This window comes from Podarcis bocagei (assembly GCF_964188305.1).
Source record: "Podarcis bocagei genome assembly, chromosome: 1".
Classification (NCBI taxonomy): domain Eukaryota; kingdom Metazoa; phylum Chordata; class Lepidosauria; order Squamata; family Lacertidae; genus Podarcis; species Podarcis bocagei.
Genome location: NC_138125.1, coordinates 133,075,020 through 133,091,246, shown reverse-complemented (window position 1 = coordinate 133,091,246; position 16,227 = coordinate 133,075,020). Strand labels below are relative to the sequence as shown.

General features: G+C 43.3%; 1 protein-coding gene across 1 annotated transcript in view; it reads right to left on the bottom strand.

The window, feature by feature from the left end:
• PARD3B (par-3 family cell polarity regulator beta) overlaps window positions 1-16,227 on the bottom strand; it is a 622,948-nt gene that overhangs the window by 350,361 nt on the left and 256,360 nt on the right. The window contains exons 14-15 of the mRNA XM_081200610.1: window positions 11,981-12,077; window positions 8,945-9,060 (exon numbers count right to left, since the gene is read on the bottom strand). Coding sequence (XP_081056736.1) covers window positions 8,945-9,060; window positions 11,981-12,077 — 213 coding nt within the window. The remainder of the gene's footprint in view (window positions 1-8,944; window positions 9,061-11,980; window positions 12,078-16,227) is intronic.

Genomic DNA, 16,227 nt, shown 5'->3' with positions numbered 1-16,227 from the left:
GTGATTCAAATAACTTTCTCTTTGATTTCAGGAATTACTGTAATTTCAGAACTACACTTATAATTACAATAAGCTGTTTTGAAGAGGGAAATGATTAGAGGTTGCTTTGTGTGTGGGGATTTATTGTTTCATGTAATATTTCATATTTTATTATGTCTATGAAGAATTGGTACTTTTGAATTATGGTGCTGGAGGAGACTCTTGAGAGTCCCATGGACTGCAAGAAGATCAAACCTCTTCATTCTGAAGGAAATCAGCCCTGAGAGCTCACTGGAAGGACAGATCCTGAAGCTGAGGCTCCAATACTTTGGCCACCTCATGAGAAGAGAAGACTCCCTGGAAAAGACCCTGATGTTGGGAAAGATGGAGGGCACAAGGAGAAGGGGACGACAGATGACAAGATGGTTGGACAGTGTTCTCGAAGCTACCAGCATGAGTTTGACTAAACTGCGGGAGGCAGTGGAAGACAGAAGTGCCTGGCGTGCCCTGGTCCATGGGGTCACGAAGAGTCGGACATGACTAAACGACAACGACAACTCTGTGAGGTGACTTTTATGTACGACAGGTGATGACAAAGTGTGTTCTCCTTCATGGAGAGCACGTGTTGTGGTGCGGTCCAGCAGGACACCCCCTCTTGGTTGCTGGGCCGGACTGTTTGGATGGCCATGACTGTGATTGGGCTATAATGGTTGTCGGGGAGATTTTGATGGTACCATTTAGTGGGTTGGCCTGAAGGTTATATATTTTTTGCACGCAGCATGGTGCAGCCTCTTTTGCTGCGTGCATCGGATCGCCCGCCCACCTCCCTAATTTAGGGCTTTTGTGTTTGACATTGCTATGCCTGTCATGGGGTCGTCTGCTTTTGGGGCAGGGGCCTGGTAGGAATTTTGTCCGTTTGGCAGATTGGCTGGTACCATTTCGTTTTTGCCTACTGCGTAGCAAATCATCACAACTTGTAAGGCTGTGGTTAGGCATTGGTTCAAATTTGGGGCTGTGGTTAGGCATTGGTTCAAATTTGGGGCGGTCCAATCCGTACTGAGCACCGGATGTTAGCTCAGTGTGTGTGTCATATGACCTGTACTGGAAGTACATGGGTGGAGTTTCTTCTTGCTGTTGTCGAGTGCAGACGTGTTTCTCTGTACTGATATGAGAGACAGAAATAAAAGATGTAAATAGTTTTCTGTCTGCTCCTTTCCCCTCTTGGGGGACACCAAAGGGGAGAGAGGGTGAACGGTGTGTTCCTCTCACACATCTGAGATGAATCGCCGGGACCTCGCCTGCTTATCAGCAGAGTGGAGACGCGGGGAGGTCGACAGGAATATCTGCCGGTGCCTACGCTGAGGCACATTCCTCTGACCCAAGCAGAATTCCAACAGGTGGAGGGGTAAGGGTTGGCTGTGCCTGCCCCTCCAATGCTGCTGCAAGGGAATTCCGTTAAAGGAATCCAGGGGCTCGCCATGCTTTTGTCCAAATCCCTGACAAGTGGCTTGAGCTGCGCAAGCCCCTGGGAGGATGCGGGGAGTGGTGAGGGTCTGACACCCAGCCCCATTCTCTCCCCAAAATGTTTTCCCTTACTGACTTTCGCAGGGTTCCGGAAGTCACTTCTGTCCCGGGGCAGGGACAGATAGTCGCAACCAATGCCTAAGCAACCACTCACATTATGTATTTTAATAAAGTTGTGGCCAAAATTATGCCAAAATTTTAAACAAAAAATTTGTGTGAATTGTGATTTATTTAGGGGGTGGCTTGGCAACCTCAACACCGCCTATGTATACAAGAAAGTCTATGGCTGAGCTAGCTGTGATGTTATGCAAGGTTCACCATCATTCTCTTTGCCTTAGATGCCTGAGAAAGCTCCATTCCCTTTCCCCTTCATTGCTGTGCAATTTTTAAAAATTCAACATGGGTCACTAAATTTGACACACGGCATCTACCTTACAGAATTACATTAGCCTGAAATGCAAGACAAAAAATAAAATAAAAAATTGAGCTGACCCAGAACAAACATGAAAAGGTGCTGACTCCAGTCTGACGCTCAGAGCACCTAAACAGTCGAGGAAATTGAGAAGAGGGCAACACTCAGTTCCAAGAAGCATGAAAATAGAGTTAAATGCGCTGTATCAGCCTTTCCCAACCTTGTGCTCCCAGCTGCTGTTGGTCTATAGTTCTCATCATCCCTAGTGCATAGGGCCAATGGTTGTAGACCAACAATAGCTGAGGGCACAAGGCTGGGAAAGTCCACACTATATTAAAGCTTTGTTCTTATTTATTTATAAAAGATTTGATCATTCACACTAATTGTGCAATCTTATGTTAGAGTTACGTCAAGTCACGATTAAACCAGGAAGTCTCTATTTAACCATTGTGTTGTGTTTTATCCAAAACAGGGGACCAGCTTCAGAACAAGCCAGGATATTATACAGTACACTGTTTGAAGTTGGCTTAAAATCCTGCGTTTTCCAAAGCTGGTAACCATAATTCCTAATTTAAATGAAACAGGAAGCTTTGGTTAATTAAAGATTTCCTGGTGTGATTGCTGTACAGAAGAAGAAAAGGAGCAAAGAAACTAGGAAAAGACTTGTGCACGTTTTAGTTCAATAAGCAAATACATGATTGTCTGAACACAGCAAATACTTTCTCAGGTAAAACCACTATACTTTTAAAGTGCGTTTTTAAATTCTCTCTCAAAGGTTGTCTAAACATGTTTACAATGGCATGAGTCCTAATAGATCACCCAAATAACTCCTCACTAGAAAGCCAAGCTGATATTGCAGCTATGAGACTCTGTCTCCATCATTTATCAAGAATTGTTGTTGTTGTTTAGTTGTTTAGTCATGTCTGACCCTTTGTGACTCCATGGACAGGCACTCCTGTCTTCCACTGCCTCCCGCAGCTTGGTGAAACTCATGTTCATAGCTTTGAGAACACTGTCCAGCCATCTTGTCCTCTGTCGTCCCCTTCTCCTTGTGCCCTCCATCTTTCCCAACATCAGGGTCTTTTCCAGGGAATCTTCTCTTCTCATGAGGTGGCTAAAGTATTGGAGCCTCAGCTTCAGGATCTGTCCTTCCAGTGAGCACTCAGGGCTGATTTCCTTCAGAATGGATAGGTTTGATCTTTTTGCAGTCCATGGGACTCTCAAGAGTCCCCTCCAGCACCAGAATTCAAAAGCATCAATTCTTCGGCGATCAAGAATATTGAAGCACTAATCTGATTACACAAGGGCACAAACTCATTGTTGCATTTACGAATCAATAATCATTTTGCAAGGAGCTTTATAATTGTTGTGCATCATTACAAAATTTCTGCGAGGTATATACTTGCAACTCTATTTTATAGCAGGACAATAGAGGCTGAGCGATAATGAGCTAGTAAAAAACATATGGCTAAAACCCAAATGTCTCAGTCATAAACTCTCTAATATTGGTAAACTAGTCTTGATATATGAACAATGAACATTCACAAGGAATGTTGAAAATGTTTATTTTGTTTAATGCTTTGCCTATGCAGAGATTTTAAATTATCAATGCAAATATATTCATGTACTAGTACTTCGTAGGTCAATCATTCATGGTTCAAGGTATTTATACTACCAAAGTAACTTGACCAAACACTGGAATTAGATCACACTGTCAGCCATCTTCAAAGCATTAGGAGAGCAGTTATTTTTCCATGCAGGAAAATATCTTCACCAATACATACCTAATTTTTGATTTTAATCCTCTACCACCCCCCCCCCCAAATGTTCAGAAGCCTACTCTTTTAAGGTTTCTGGGATAAGAGTTCCATTGTGTAAGAAAAAATATTTGCATTCATAAAATTCAGCAGAGGGCAGGTGAAAATAAAATTATATCTTATGCAGATGGCTTTGTCTTTAAAAAAGAAAAAAAGAAAAAAACCCTGAATGTCCTAGTTTTTCAGAAATGCTGACTATTCCGTATTGTCCATCATTTCATTGTTCAATGCTTCTTCTTAGAGCCTTTGGGGGAGAAAATTGTGGATATAAACAGCTCTATATGTTTGCTGATGATGCATTGCATTCAGAAGCTGGAGGATCTTAGTTCTCTGTTGTTGTTTTCAAAAACCAAGTTGTGGATAAAAATAGCTGAAACTCAATAGGCGGGGCCTGCTGAAACCAGGCAAACTCCCAGGGGTTGAGAGAGAGAAAGCTTTAGGTTCTTCAACCTGCCAACCTAACCTTAACCTGCCAGTTCATATTCTCTGAAAACTGTGAAGCAGTAACATGGTATCGCTGGAGCAGACAGACCACCAGCTCTTGACATGGGTAGAACTGTTTTGTGGGGTACATTAATGCAATAATAGGTAAAAGGTAAAAAGGTAAAGGACCCCTGGATGATTAAGTCCAGTCAAAGGTGACTATGGGGTGCGGCGCTCATCTCGCTTTCAGGCCGAGGGAGCCAGTGTTGTCCACAGACAGCTTTCCGGGTCTTGTGGCCAGCAGGACTAAACTGCTTCTGGCACAAAGGGACACCGTGATGGAAACCAGAGCGCACAGAAACGCCGTTTACCTTCCCGCCACAGAGGTACCTATTTATCTACTTGCATTGGTGTGCTTTCGAACTGCTAAATTAGCAGGAACTGGGACAGAGCAACGGGAGCTCACCCCGTCACGGGGATTCGAACCACCGACCTTCCAATAAGCAAGCCCAAAACGCTCAGTGGTTTAGACCACAGCGCCACCTGCACCCAATAAAATAATAATATGATAAGCCATCATCTGATTTTATCCATGTTATAACCAATCTTAAGACTGGATATAGTAATTGCTCTCTGGCAGTTAAGGCAGTTTCACACATTGTGATTATTCAGGCTTTTTCTGTTGTCCAATGGATCTCTGCAACAAACATACTACAACATTTAGTCCAGAACCAAGACCCATAATAGTCTCGCCCTCACATTGATGTGTTCTCCGCAGAGAAATATGGTAGACTAAAAGGAACCTGAACATGAATTATGGTGCTGGAGGAGACTCTTGAGAGTCCCATGGACTGCAAGAAGATCAAACCGATCCATTCTTAAGGAAATCAGCCCTAAGTGCTCACTGGAAGGACAGATCCTGAAGCTCAGGCTCCAATACTTTGGCCACCTCATGAGAAGAGAAGACTCCCTGGAAAAGACCCTGATGTTGAGAAAGATGGAGGGCACAAGGAGAAGGGGACGACAGAGGACGAGATGGCTGGACAGTGTTCTCAAAGCTACCAGCATGAGTTTGACCAAACTGCGGGAGGCAGTGGAAGACAGGAGTGCCTGGCGTGCTCTGGTTCATAGGGTCACGAAGAGTCGGACACGACTAAACGACCAAACAACAACAACAACAACAACAACAAAAGGAACCTGGCTCTCCTATAACATTTCAAGCAGCACTGCTGCCAGCGAGAAGTACCGACATAGGGCAGATATAATCTTGAAGCCATTCTACAAACTTTAGTTAGCAGTATGGTTCACCCTCGAAAAACTGTCTCCGATCTAAACATATGTACTGCTGTGGTAACTGTGGTTCTGCCTGAAATACCAAAGAGGGACTAAGACTCTGATGTTTCAGGCAAGTAAAAAAAAAAACCAACAAAAACCACATTGCCTCTGAACGGTCAGAACACTGCAGGTTTCATTCTAGCGGGAGACAAAATAAAAGCCTATGCTGAAATATCCAGCTACATTCCGCAATAAACTGCGTGCAAAAGATACGCCACCTTTCTCCACAGAAAGCAATCTCCAAAGAAATTGTTCTATGCTGTGTTTACAGGGTGGAAACTATTTTCTGCCGTACTTTAATATATTTTGCACAGCTCTAACAGCTAGTAAGGTGTAATGCCGCCGCCAGTCACATATATGTAAAAGTGAGCCCGTAAGTTCTCTCCCCCTCAATTTCTTTATTGAGCTTTAACCTATGCCAGTGAAGGTTTTGCCCCTCAAGCCCTTCTAAGCCTGGGGTTGGGCCAGGCAAAAGCTACAGTCAAGCAAAGAATCATAGACACCGAGAGACAACAGGACTGCTCAAGGTGCCCCGACTATAAAATTGGAGAAATCGAGAGAGATAAAGCCGCACTGGCAGCATATCTCTTCTTTCTCGTATCTAAAAATGCAAGAAGGGCCTTTACACTTGCCAGAAGCTCAGCTCTGCCCTCTCCGGTCCTGGAAGGAGCCTTTTAAAAAGTCCCATATGCTCAGAGACTTTGCGCCTGTCCATTGGGGGAGATAGGAAGCCCAGAACACTTGTTCTGTAGATGTCCCTTTTATGAAGAGGCACGTAGTAAGACCATTGATCACCTACTGGTGAGGCTCGCTGACCTCCCAGAAAAGCAAAAATTCGACCTTTTCCTGTTAGGCAAAGATCAGAAGACAACCTGGATGGTTGCCAGATTCTGTGTACAGATCTGTAGGCACAGACCATCTCCCAACTTATGAAAATCCCCAAAACTCGGTTCTATGGGTGACTTAGTAGTTTATTGTTGTACATTGTTTTTAAATTTATTGTTGTACATTGTTTAATTGTTTGTTTTTCTTCTGTGACTGTACCCCCAAGTGTGCTTTATAAACTGGTCTCTGACCGTAATAAATTATCTATCTATCTATCTATATATCTACCTACCTACCTACCTACCTACCTACCTACCTACCTATGCCAGCGATGCCCTTCTCCTCTTGTCAGGGACTGGCACATTCAGACAGCATGTGTGGCATCCCAGAAGACAGGCAAGGCACCGAGCAGCATGGACTCCTTCAGCGACTTGGAAGGACAATACAATCCAGAAAGGCAAGCTTGGGTGCTGGCGACGGAGACCATTCTCGTGAAGCGTGGCCCTGTTCTTTGTATGGGAGGCTTTGGCAGCAGCCACAGTGGTGCAGACGGGAGATCCTCTGAGGCAAGAGGCCTTCGAGGGGCTCCCAGGCGGAGTCTTTCCCTCCCCGATCTTATAAGCTCTCCCCACTTGGCGTCTGTACGAGCGTCTTGGTTCCGTCCCAGCCGGCCTAGCCCAGAAGCAGCAGCCAAAGTCTCCTCCCTCTCTGAAATAACTCGAGAGGCTGTTTTAATGGGAGAAAACTTTGGCCCCTGCCCCTGCGCCAAACAGGGCCAGGAAAGAGCAATGCCCACATGGAGAAGCGGCAGTGGGGAAGTGGTGTGAAGGTTGACAGCCGGGAACCACCGGGATGTTCTCTTGCCCTTCATCCCAGGAGCTGGAGCCTCATCCCAGGAGGCCTGCCCGTAAGTTCTTATTAGGTAAAGGTAAAGGGACCCCTGACCATTAGGTCCAGTCGTGGCCAACTCTGGGGTTGCGTGCTCATCTCGCTTTATTGGCTGAGGGAGCCGGTGTACAGCTTCTGGGTCATGTGGCCAGCATGACTAAGCCGCTTCTGGCGAACCAGAGCAGCGCACGGAAACGCCGTTTACCTTCCCGCTGGAGAGGTACCTACTTATCTACTTGCACTTTGATGTGCCTTTGAACTGCTGGGTTGGCAGGAGCTGGGACCGAGAAATGGGAGCTCACCCATTGTGGGGATTTGAACTGCCGACCTTCTGATCGGCAAGCCATAGGCTCTGTGGTTTAACCCACCGCGTCCCAAGTTCTTATTAGTTGTTCTTATTGATGAAGTTTCCCCGCCCAAGGCAGACAAATGTCACGTACATTTTTAAAGCTATTTTAAATTGCTGGAAGAAAATTCTCTTTCCACTTCAACGAGCATTTCGACACATACATTTCACAGATAAACTTTGCAGTTGTCCTGCCTTAAGTCTTCTTCATAATTTCCTCGCATGTGGCACATTTTATAATGCTGCACTGACAGATGTGTCCCCCATTTGATGCACATTGTACCTTGTTCCTTTCTCATTGGCTAACTATCACTTTGGGCAGGGAAATTAAACCTGTGCAAGACATTGCAGTAAACAAGATATTTGAGGTTGATTCCCCCCCTCCCCGAAATCAGTCTTGGTCACCATTGTGGATGACCTTTATTGAGATGGGAAGGAGGAGTATGAATCGGTTACACAATCTCCAAGTTGCTTCACATACCATTGACTATAATATCCTCCTGGATCAACACTTCAGGATGGATAAGTGAGGCAATGTATTGCAGTGGCTTTGTTCATACCTGTGCGGCAATTTTGACCAGACAAAGAGCAGGAGAAACTAAGTCATTTCTGATAAACTGGGACTTCCATAGCAGCTTTCAGCAAAGATAAAATGCAGAGAAATTTCTCCAGCATTTCCTGCAAAGTTCCCTTGTTTGGCCCTAATAACGTTTTTCTTCCAATGTATGCGTGTTTAAAGGGACGCGGGTGGTGCTGTGGGTTAAACCACAGAGCCTAGGACTTGACAATCAGAAGGTCGGCGGTTCGAATCCCCATGACAGGGTGAGCTCCCGTTGCTCGGTCCCTGCTCCTGCCAACCTAGCAGTTCGAAAGCACATCAAAAGTGCAAGTAGATAAATAGATACCACTCCAGCGGGAAGGTAAACGGCGTTTCCGTGCGCTGCTCTGGTTCGCCAGAAGCGGCTTAGTTATGCTGGCCACATGACCCGGAAGCTGTACGCCGGCTCCCTTGGCCAATAAAACGAGATGAGCGCCGCAACCCCAAAGAAGAAGAAGAAGAAGAGGAGGAGTTTGGATTTGATATCCCGCCTTTCACTCCCCTTCAGGAGTCTCAAAGCGGCTAATATTCTCCTTTCCCTTCCTCCCCCACAACAAACACTCTGTGAGGTGAGTGGGGCTGAGAGACTTCAAAGAAGTGTGACTAGCCCAAGGTCACCCAGCAGTTGCATGTGGAGGAGCGGAGGCGCGAACCCGGTTCACCAGATTACAGAGTCGGTCACGACTGGACCTAATGGTCAGGGGTCCCTTTACCTATTATGCGTGTTTAAGAAACAAAAACAGAAAATAAATGATGAGGCTAAAAATAATTATTAGTATCTCCCAACCCCATCTTACCAAGATCCATGCTTTTGGAGGCTTTCAGATTAATTGATTCTGTCTGCTTGGCCAGTGTCAAAGATCTGAAGTTGATGTGCTGATCTCGTAAGTATGTTGCTGAATCTGCTACTGAGCTGTGGAAAGAAGCCATACCACAAATAAAACAGAATGAAATAAAATAGGCACCAGCTCAAAAACAAATGAAGTAATTAAACCCTATGAAATATAAACGAATTTTCCCTTCTCTGTTACAATGCAATTTAAATTTCTTACATGAGTTATTGCCTCTATTAAATCTGCCTTTACTTAGGAGAGCCATAACCAGAGCAAAAAAAGGCAGGTTTTATCCTGTCTGTCCACTTTGCGGGCCATCTCAGTAATTAATAAGGCTTATTAAAGGTTCACCAATGATCAAAAGGCAGAAAAGAGACCTACTGCCTAATACATATCTTCAACGTAAGTTATTTCTGAAATGCATTTAGCTGCCAGGTGCCACACAACATGCCTCATTCCGAAGTTCAGGTATGTGACTATCCAAATATCAAGCAAACTAAAGCCCAAAATCGTAAGATGCCTCATTTTTCAGCTGAGATTACATTTTATCCTTCCCAGTTTCAGGCAAATCTTTAAAATCTTCTGGCGGTTCCCTCATTGCAAGAAGCAAAGCTACAGGGAACCAGGCAGAGGGCCTTCTCGGTAGTGGCGCCCGCCCTGTGGAACGCCCTCCCACCAGATGTCAAAGAGATAAACAACTACCTGACATTCAGAAGACATCTTAAGGCAGCCCTGTTCAGGGAAGTTTTTAACGTGTGATATTTTACTGTATTTTTGGTTTCTATGGAAGCCGCCCAGAGTGGCTGGGGAGGCCCAGCCAGATGGGTGGGGTATAAATAATAATAATAATAATTAAAATCACTGACAGCACCAGATGCAGCAGACAACAGATTTCCAGAAAACTTTCCCTACGGTATCCTCTCTCACTTCAGTTACAAAAAAAATCCCCTTCCAAGCATATGCAAGGCACAGAAGGAAGCTACTTTCTTCAGAAGTCTAACACTTCCTTAAGAAAATTGTCATTGGGAAATGATTTATAATGAAATGAAACTAAAAATGTTTAAGGCAGCCTTTGTTAAAAGACCAGAAGCGTTTTTGCTAGGTATTATTGGTCAAGACTTGCCAAAAGAGTGGAAGAAACTATTTATGTATGCCACAACAACGGCTAGGCTATTACTAGGCCAAAAATGGAAAGATGATAAGATGCCAACGAAAGAGAAACGGCAAGTAAAATTGATGGAATACGCTGAAATGGCGAATCTTACTGGGAAACTTAGAGGCAAGGACAACAGAGACTTTAAAAAGGATTGGGAACCGTTTTTGGTGTACTTACAGGTACATTGTAAAGAAGTGGACTCACTAGCAGGGTTTGAGCAAACACTTACAATAAAGAAAACAAACATAAAAGTCAAGATGTAACAACTGGGGAAAGAACAAAGCATAAGATGTAATTTGAAAAAAAAATATGGTATAAAATTGATAAGGATGCAACAATATTTAGCTAAATGATCACAAAATTAAGGTAGAACACAATAGGCAGGAGAAACAAATATTTAAAGAACCAGAAAAGGAGGTTGAGGGAAGTCATGGGAGGGTAGTGGGTGGGTAGGGAGACTGGGATTTACTGTATTTTTCGCTCTATAGGACCCCCCGGACAATAGGGGTTTTAGAGGGGTGAGAACAAGAAAACCAAATTCTCCCCCTCTCTGCCCAGCGCCCCTTCAGCAAAGCGGCAGGAGGCGCTGCGCAGAGAGGGGGAGAATGCCCCCCCTTGTTTTCCCCCTCTAAAACAAGGTGCCGTTCAAGGTGCGTTCAGTCGCCTTCAGGCGGCTACCTTGGAAGCCTGGATAGTGAGAGGGGTCGGTGCGCACCAACCCCTCTCGCTTTCCAGGCTTCAGGTTCCTTTCGACCTGCTCTTTGGGGCTGGCGGGGGGGAAGCCCACCGCCAGCCCCAAAGAGCAGGTCGGGGAACAGCAGAAAGGTGCACAGCGGAGAGGCTGCTGCCATAGCCACACGTCACCTCTCCAGCTGGGAGAAGGTCGTGGGGCTATGGCTTCTTTAGCCCCCAGCACGCTCTCCCGGCTTGTGTGCTGCTTTTGGGGGCTTTTCCTGCCTGCCTCCCCCCCTGCATTCACTCTATAGGACTCGCACACATTTCCCCTTCATTTTTGGAGGGGAAAAAGTGCGTCCTATAGAGCGAAAAATACGGTACATATTCTTTTTGTGATAATGTTGATTCTGTTGAATGTAAAATTGTAAAACTTAATAAAATTATATAAAACAAGGAAAATTGTCATTGGAAGAACATTAGGCCAGAGTCACACTTGGGGATTTGGGCATGCCTGAGAGACTGCAATGAAAATGTATGCAGACAGATATGGCTCTGCTTCTGTCTGAGTCTAAATAAACTTGGGATTCAGTTTCTGCACGGGCTGCAGTTGTTGCATACATAAGTAACCTTTTCTGACACCTAGAAATTTCTGTCTGACTTATTCCCAACAAAAAGGACTCTGTGGGTTTTTTTTTGGGGGGGGGGAGGTAGTTTTAAACATTTTTTCAATTCATTAGAAATCATTTCCTAATACACTTTTACCTTTTTACATGTCCAACACATGCGAAAAAAACATTCCCTCAACTTCTTTACACTTCCAACACATATCTGATTCTGTTTTATAAAGCTTAGCCAACCTACTCGGTTAAATACCATCTATGAATCATTTCACTTAACTTAACTAAGATTCTTAACCAGTTTCAAACCCCATTCAAGAACAGCAGCAAAGTGGGGGACATTATTAGCCTCAACTGAAGATAATGTTGGTGCTAATGTATACCATAATAACCCTTGAAGATTAGGAAAAAAAACTACATCTAAGCAATAAATAAATGTGTTCTGATGCAAATTAAATGTCATAAAGCAACATGTGGGCTTTTTTACATATCATGTAGGAAAAGCATTCCTATCACCAAAAATAAAGTTATAAATAGTAAGCAGTTTCAAACCTTTGATTATAATCTGCAAGCAGCTCATCAGAAGGATGTGGAGGCAAAGGGGGTGGGATTTCATTTTCAGCAATGCCACTCTCAGATGTATAAAGCTCTGAAATTAAAGGGGGGAGAGGAGGAGTAATAAACTACGGCACCACAAATATATTACGTCTGTTTGCTGATCAAGAACCGAACCCGCGTGTCTCTTGAAACTAATAACAAATTATAAAAAATCTCCAAACTAGCCAAACTAGAATTAAAATTACACCAAGCAGAAAATGCATCCCTTAGGATTTTCAAAAGACCTGATTTTTCCATTTGAACATGCATAATTAAAGATAAACATATTGAAATCCTCCTTATGGTAGAATAGAGTCAAAGTTTATATTGGTTTTATTAATTTCAGCGGATAGTCTCTCACACACCAAACATACAGTGAACTAAGGATTGAATAAAACATTCAATAGGTGAATAGCTGCAGCACACCAACAGGCCGTTATCTTTTCTAAGCATTTGTCTGGGCATTTACTTTCTCTCTCTTTCTTATCTCCAAATTGGGGCTAGGCCATAGATTTATAGAATTGCAGACCCAAGGGTGATCTATTCCAACCTCCATGACAGATGGCCATCCAACCTCTGCTTGAAAACCTCCAAGGAAGGAGAGCCCTGGTCCAGAATGGGGTAACTGTGCCCCTGAAGGACCAGGTGTGTAGCCTGGGAGTCATTTTGGACTCACAGCTGTCCACGGAGGTGCAGGTCAATTATGTGTCCAGGGCAGCTGTTTACCAGCTCCATCTGGCTGAGACCACAGGCTGAGACCCTACCTGCCCACGGACTGTCTCGCCAGAGTGGTGCATGCTCTAGTTATCTCCCGATTGGACTACTGTAATGCGCTCTACGTGGGGCTACCTTTGAAGGTGAGCCGGAAACTACAACTAATCCAGAACACGGCAACTAGACTGGTGACTGGGCGCGGCTGCCGAGACCACATCTTGAAAGACCTACATTGGCTCCCAGTACGTTTCCAAGCACAATTCAAAGTGTTGGTGCTGACCTTTAAAGCCCTAAATGACCTCGGCCCAGTATACTTGAAGGAGTGTCTCCACCCCCATCATTCTGCACGGACACTGAGTGAAGTTGCAGGGAACCAGGCAGAGGGCCTTCTTGGTAGTGGCACCTGCCCTTTGGAACGCCCTCCCACCAGATGTCAAAGAGAAGAACAACTACCAGATTTTTAGAAGACATCTGAAGGCAGCCCTCTTTAGGGAAGCTTTTAATGTTTAACAGACTACTGTTATTTTAATGCTTTGTTGGAAGCCGCCCAGATTGGCTGGGGAAACCCGGAAGCTGTATGCCAGCTCCCTCAGCCAATAAAGTGAGATGAGCGCCACCACCCAAGAGTCATCTGCAACTGGACCTAATGGTCAGGGGTCCCTTTACCTTTAAGACTAACACAGTTTCACCTACAGACCTTGCCATCGTGTTCTTGGAAAAATAAGACGGTAAATAACAAATAACAAACTAAATATTGATGTATGTAATTTTTATTTCTTAATTATATTTAGTGGTAGTATGGCTGTATTGTTTTTTGTAACATAAAATCATTCAATAAAAATTATTTTTTTAAAAAAGAGTAAAAATAAATAAAGCCTTAGCAAGCTAGCATATGAGGTAAAGGAGGATGCAATTCTTCTGTTATATTAAATGCACATCATGGGTGGTATTCAACTAAGTTTTACCCAAAGTAGACTTACGGAAATTAATGAACCTAAGTAAGTTAGGTTCATTAATTTCAATGAGCCTACTCTTAGTAAAACTTCATTGACTACCACCCCATAATCTAAACAACTTTTATAGCAGATTTGAAGGAGGAACTCTATCTGTGTTGCTCATCGCTTTTAAAACATTTACCACTCATGTATACTTGAGCGTATATGAAAGTCTTTCTCTGCTGGTTGCCAGAATTAAATTTCTGGTTGCCACAGGCAGGCGCGTTCATAAACCATTATACAAAAACTTTTATTCATGACCTAAGGCTTATTTATATTATCTGTTATCCTGAGCTAAAAACTGTACACCAGAACCTATTTCAATCTGTGATTTATCACTATAATCAAGTGGTTTGATATGGAGCTGAAGTAATTTGAAAATGAGACGGGAGCTTCTGGAGAAATTGAAGACCCTCTCTACAAAAGAGGAAAGTGGTCATTAACTTAAACATACAGAAATGGATGTAGATATTTTGGAAATATTAATGCTAATACATCATATTAATAGGTCCTAAATGCACGACAGTCCTGTTTGTTTTTTTGGTCAAGGCAAGCCAGAAATAGTAGGGAGCAAAATGAACTGTGCTGACACAATGGGACTTCCTGTATGCATAAATTAATCTGAATTAATGACATCTGGCATTAATAGCATGACTGTAGCCTAATGAAACAGAGGCTGGAAAAAGTTTTGCCTTTATAACGAGGATTGCAAACTGTAGTCATTTTCAGCTGGTAGATCAATCAACCAAAGCTTTAGTTGATAAATCTGTGGGAACCAGTTTTAATAGCAGAACTGCAAGTTAAAGATATGCTATTTCCATTCCAGTGTATTGACTAATAGACAATGAAGAAGAAAAATATTCAATATAGCCTTATATTCTAGAATGAATGGCTGGCTTAGAAAAGAAGAAGTAAATTCTGTGTTTTCTTATACTCACCTTAACATCTGAAAAAGCCACCTTATTGTGAGGGGAGGATAACATACATATTTAAATGTAATCATTAATGAATTGCTTATGTGGTAGATGATTAACCAACTAAAACCCTTTATTTGATTCACGGCCTTGGTATGAAGTAACATTTCTCTCTGTAATGTATTCTTGCTTACACTTAATTTTCAGAGCCATTTCTTAGGGCAAACATTAGAACAAAAACCTGTTACTTAGCCACAAAGATGACAGCAAATCCCTTGGCAGACTGGTAATTTTTTTGGGAAGTTACAAACCTTCTGATGAGGCAGATTCCAGTAATCTTTCAGCAACAGAAATGTGAAATTGCTGGCACTGAAGTAAGACTTCTTTGAAGAGGTTGTACTAAAAAAAAAATGCTGTCTCTGCACAACAGTTTGGCAGAGGAACAAACTGAGGACCTCTGGGTGGCAAGTATTAGATTATTCATATAAAAATAGACTGAATGCCGGCATTTCAGTATTGGATTTTAAAGATTCTTTTATTCAACTACCCATAGGCAAAGCAGATTTGTTTTTTGTTTTTTTGTTTTTAAAAAAGATATCATTTAGCAGTGTTTTTTTAAATAAAAATCTATATATTTTCTCTTTTACATGAATATTAGATTTCTTTTAAAACTCAAAGTGAGTTGGTAGAGGACCTGTGTATTTGTGTTGGGTTTATAGAAGTACACAACAAAAGAGTACCAGGCACATCAATTAAACATTTAAACTCTCAATTTGAGGAAACTCACTATGGCATGCACCAAGTTAGTATGACTAGGCTGAAGACTGAAGACTGAAGTCCGCACCTCTCCACCTCAAATGCAATTTATTTGTTCAGTTACATATGCCTACATAATTCTTACCTAATATTTTAAGGATCAATTCTTCCCTCTCTTCTCATCCACAGCCGCCACAGATCACACCACATGACATTCAGGGGTGTGCTCCTTTTCAAAGGAAGGTTCTTATCAAACCAGCAGGTTCTTATCTGCATAAGAGTTCTATAACAAGCAAAATGTTCCCACTCGCTTGAACGGGGGATCTGACTCCATGCATTCATTGGAACAGCGTATGCAGAACTACCGCTGACCCTGTGGCAAATGGTTATCTTTCCTTACTAGGGCGCAGTGAGTGAGACTCCCAGAACCAAGAGAGGCATGAAAAGGGCAGAGCAAAGACAGGCGGCATGCAGGCACAGTCTTCGATTGCTTGGAAGAAGCCCTGGAGAGGAGGAGACATAAGACGGCTGTGGAGAGGCTGAGACCTTTAGTCTCTGCAACTGATTTCATGGAGTAAGACCTACAGGGAATGAGCTGCTGTGCTCATTAGTCCTGACACTCAGTCACGTCTATGAAGATTGCGTTTTTTGCTAATACAGTGGTACCTTGGTTCTCAAACGCCTTGGTACTCAAGAAACTTGGAACCCAAACAATGCAAACCTGGAAGGAAGCGTTCTGGTTTGCAAACTTTTTTCAGAAGCCGAACGTGCTCCCTACGGTGGTGGGGCTCATTTCAGGAGGGGATGAGTCCGCCTATCGGGA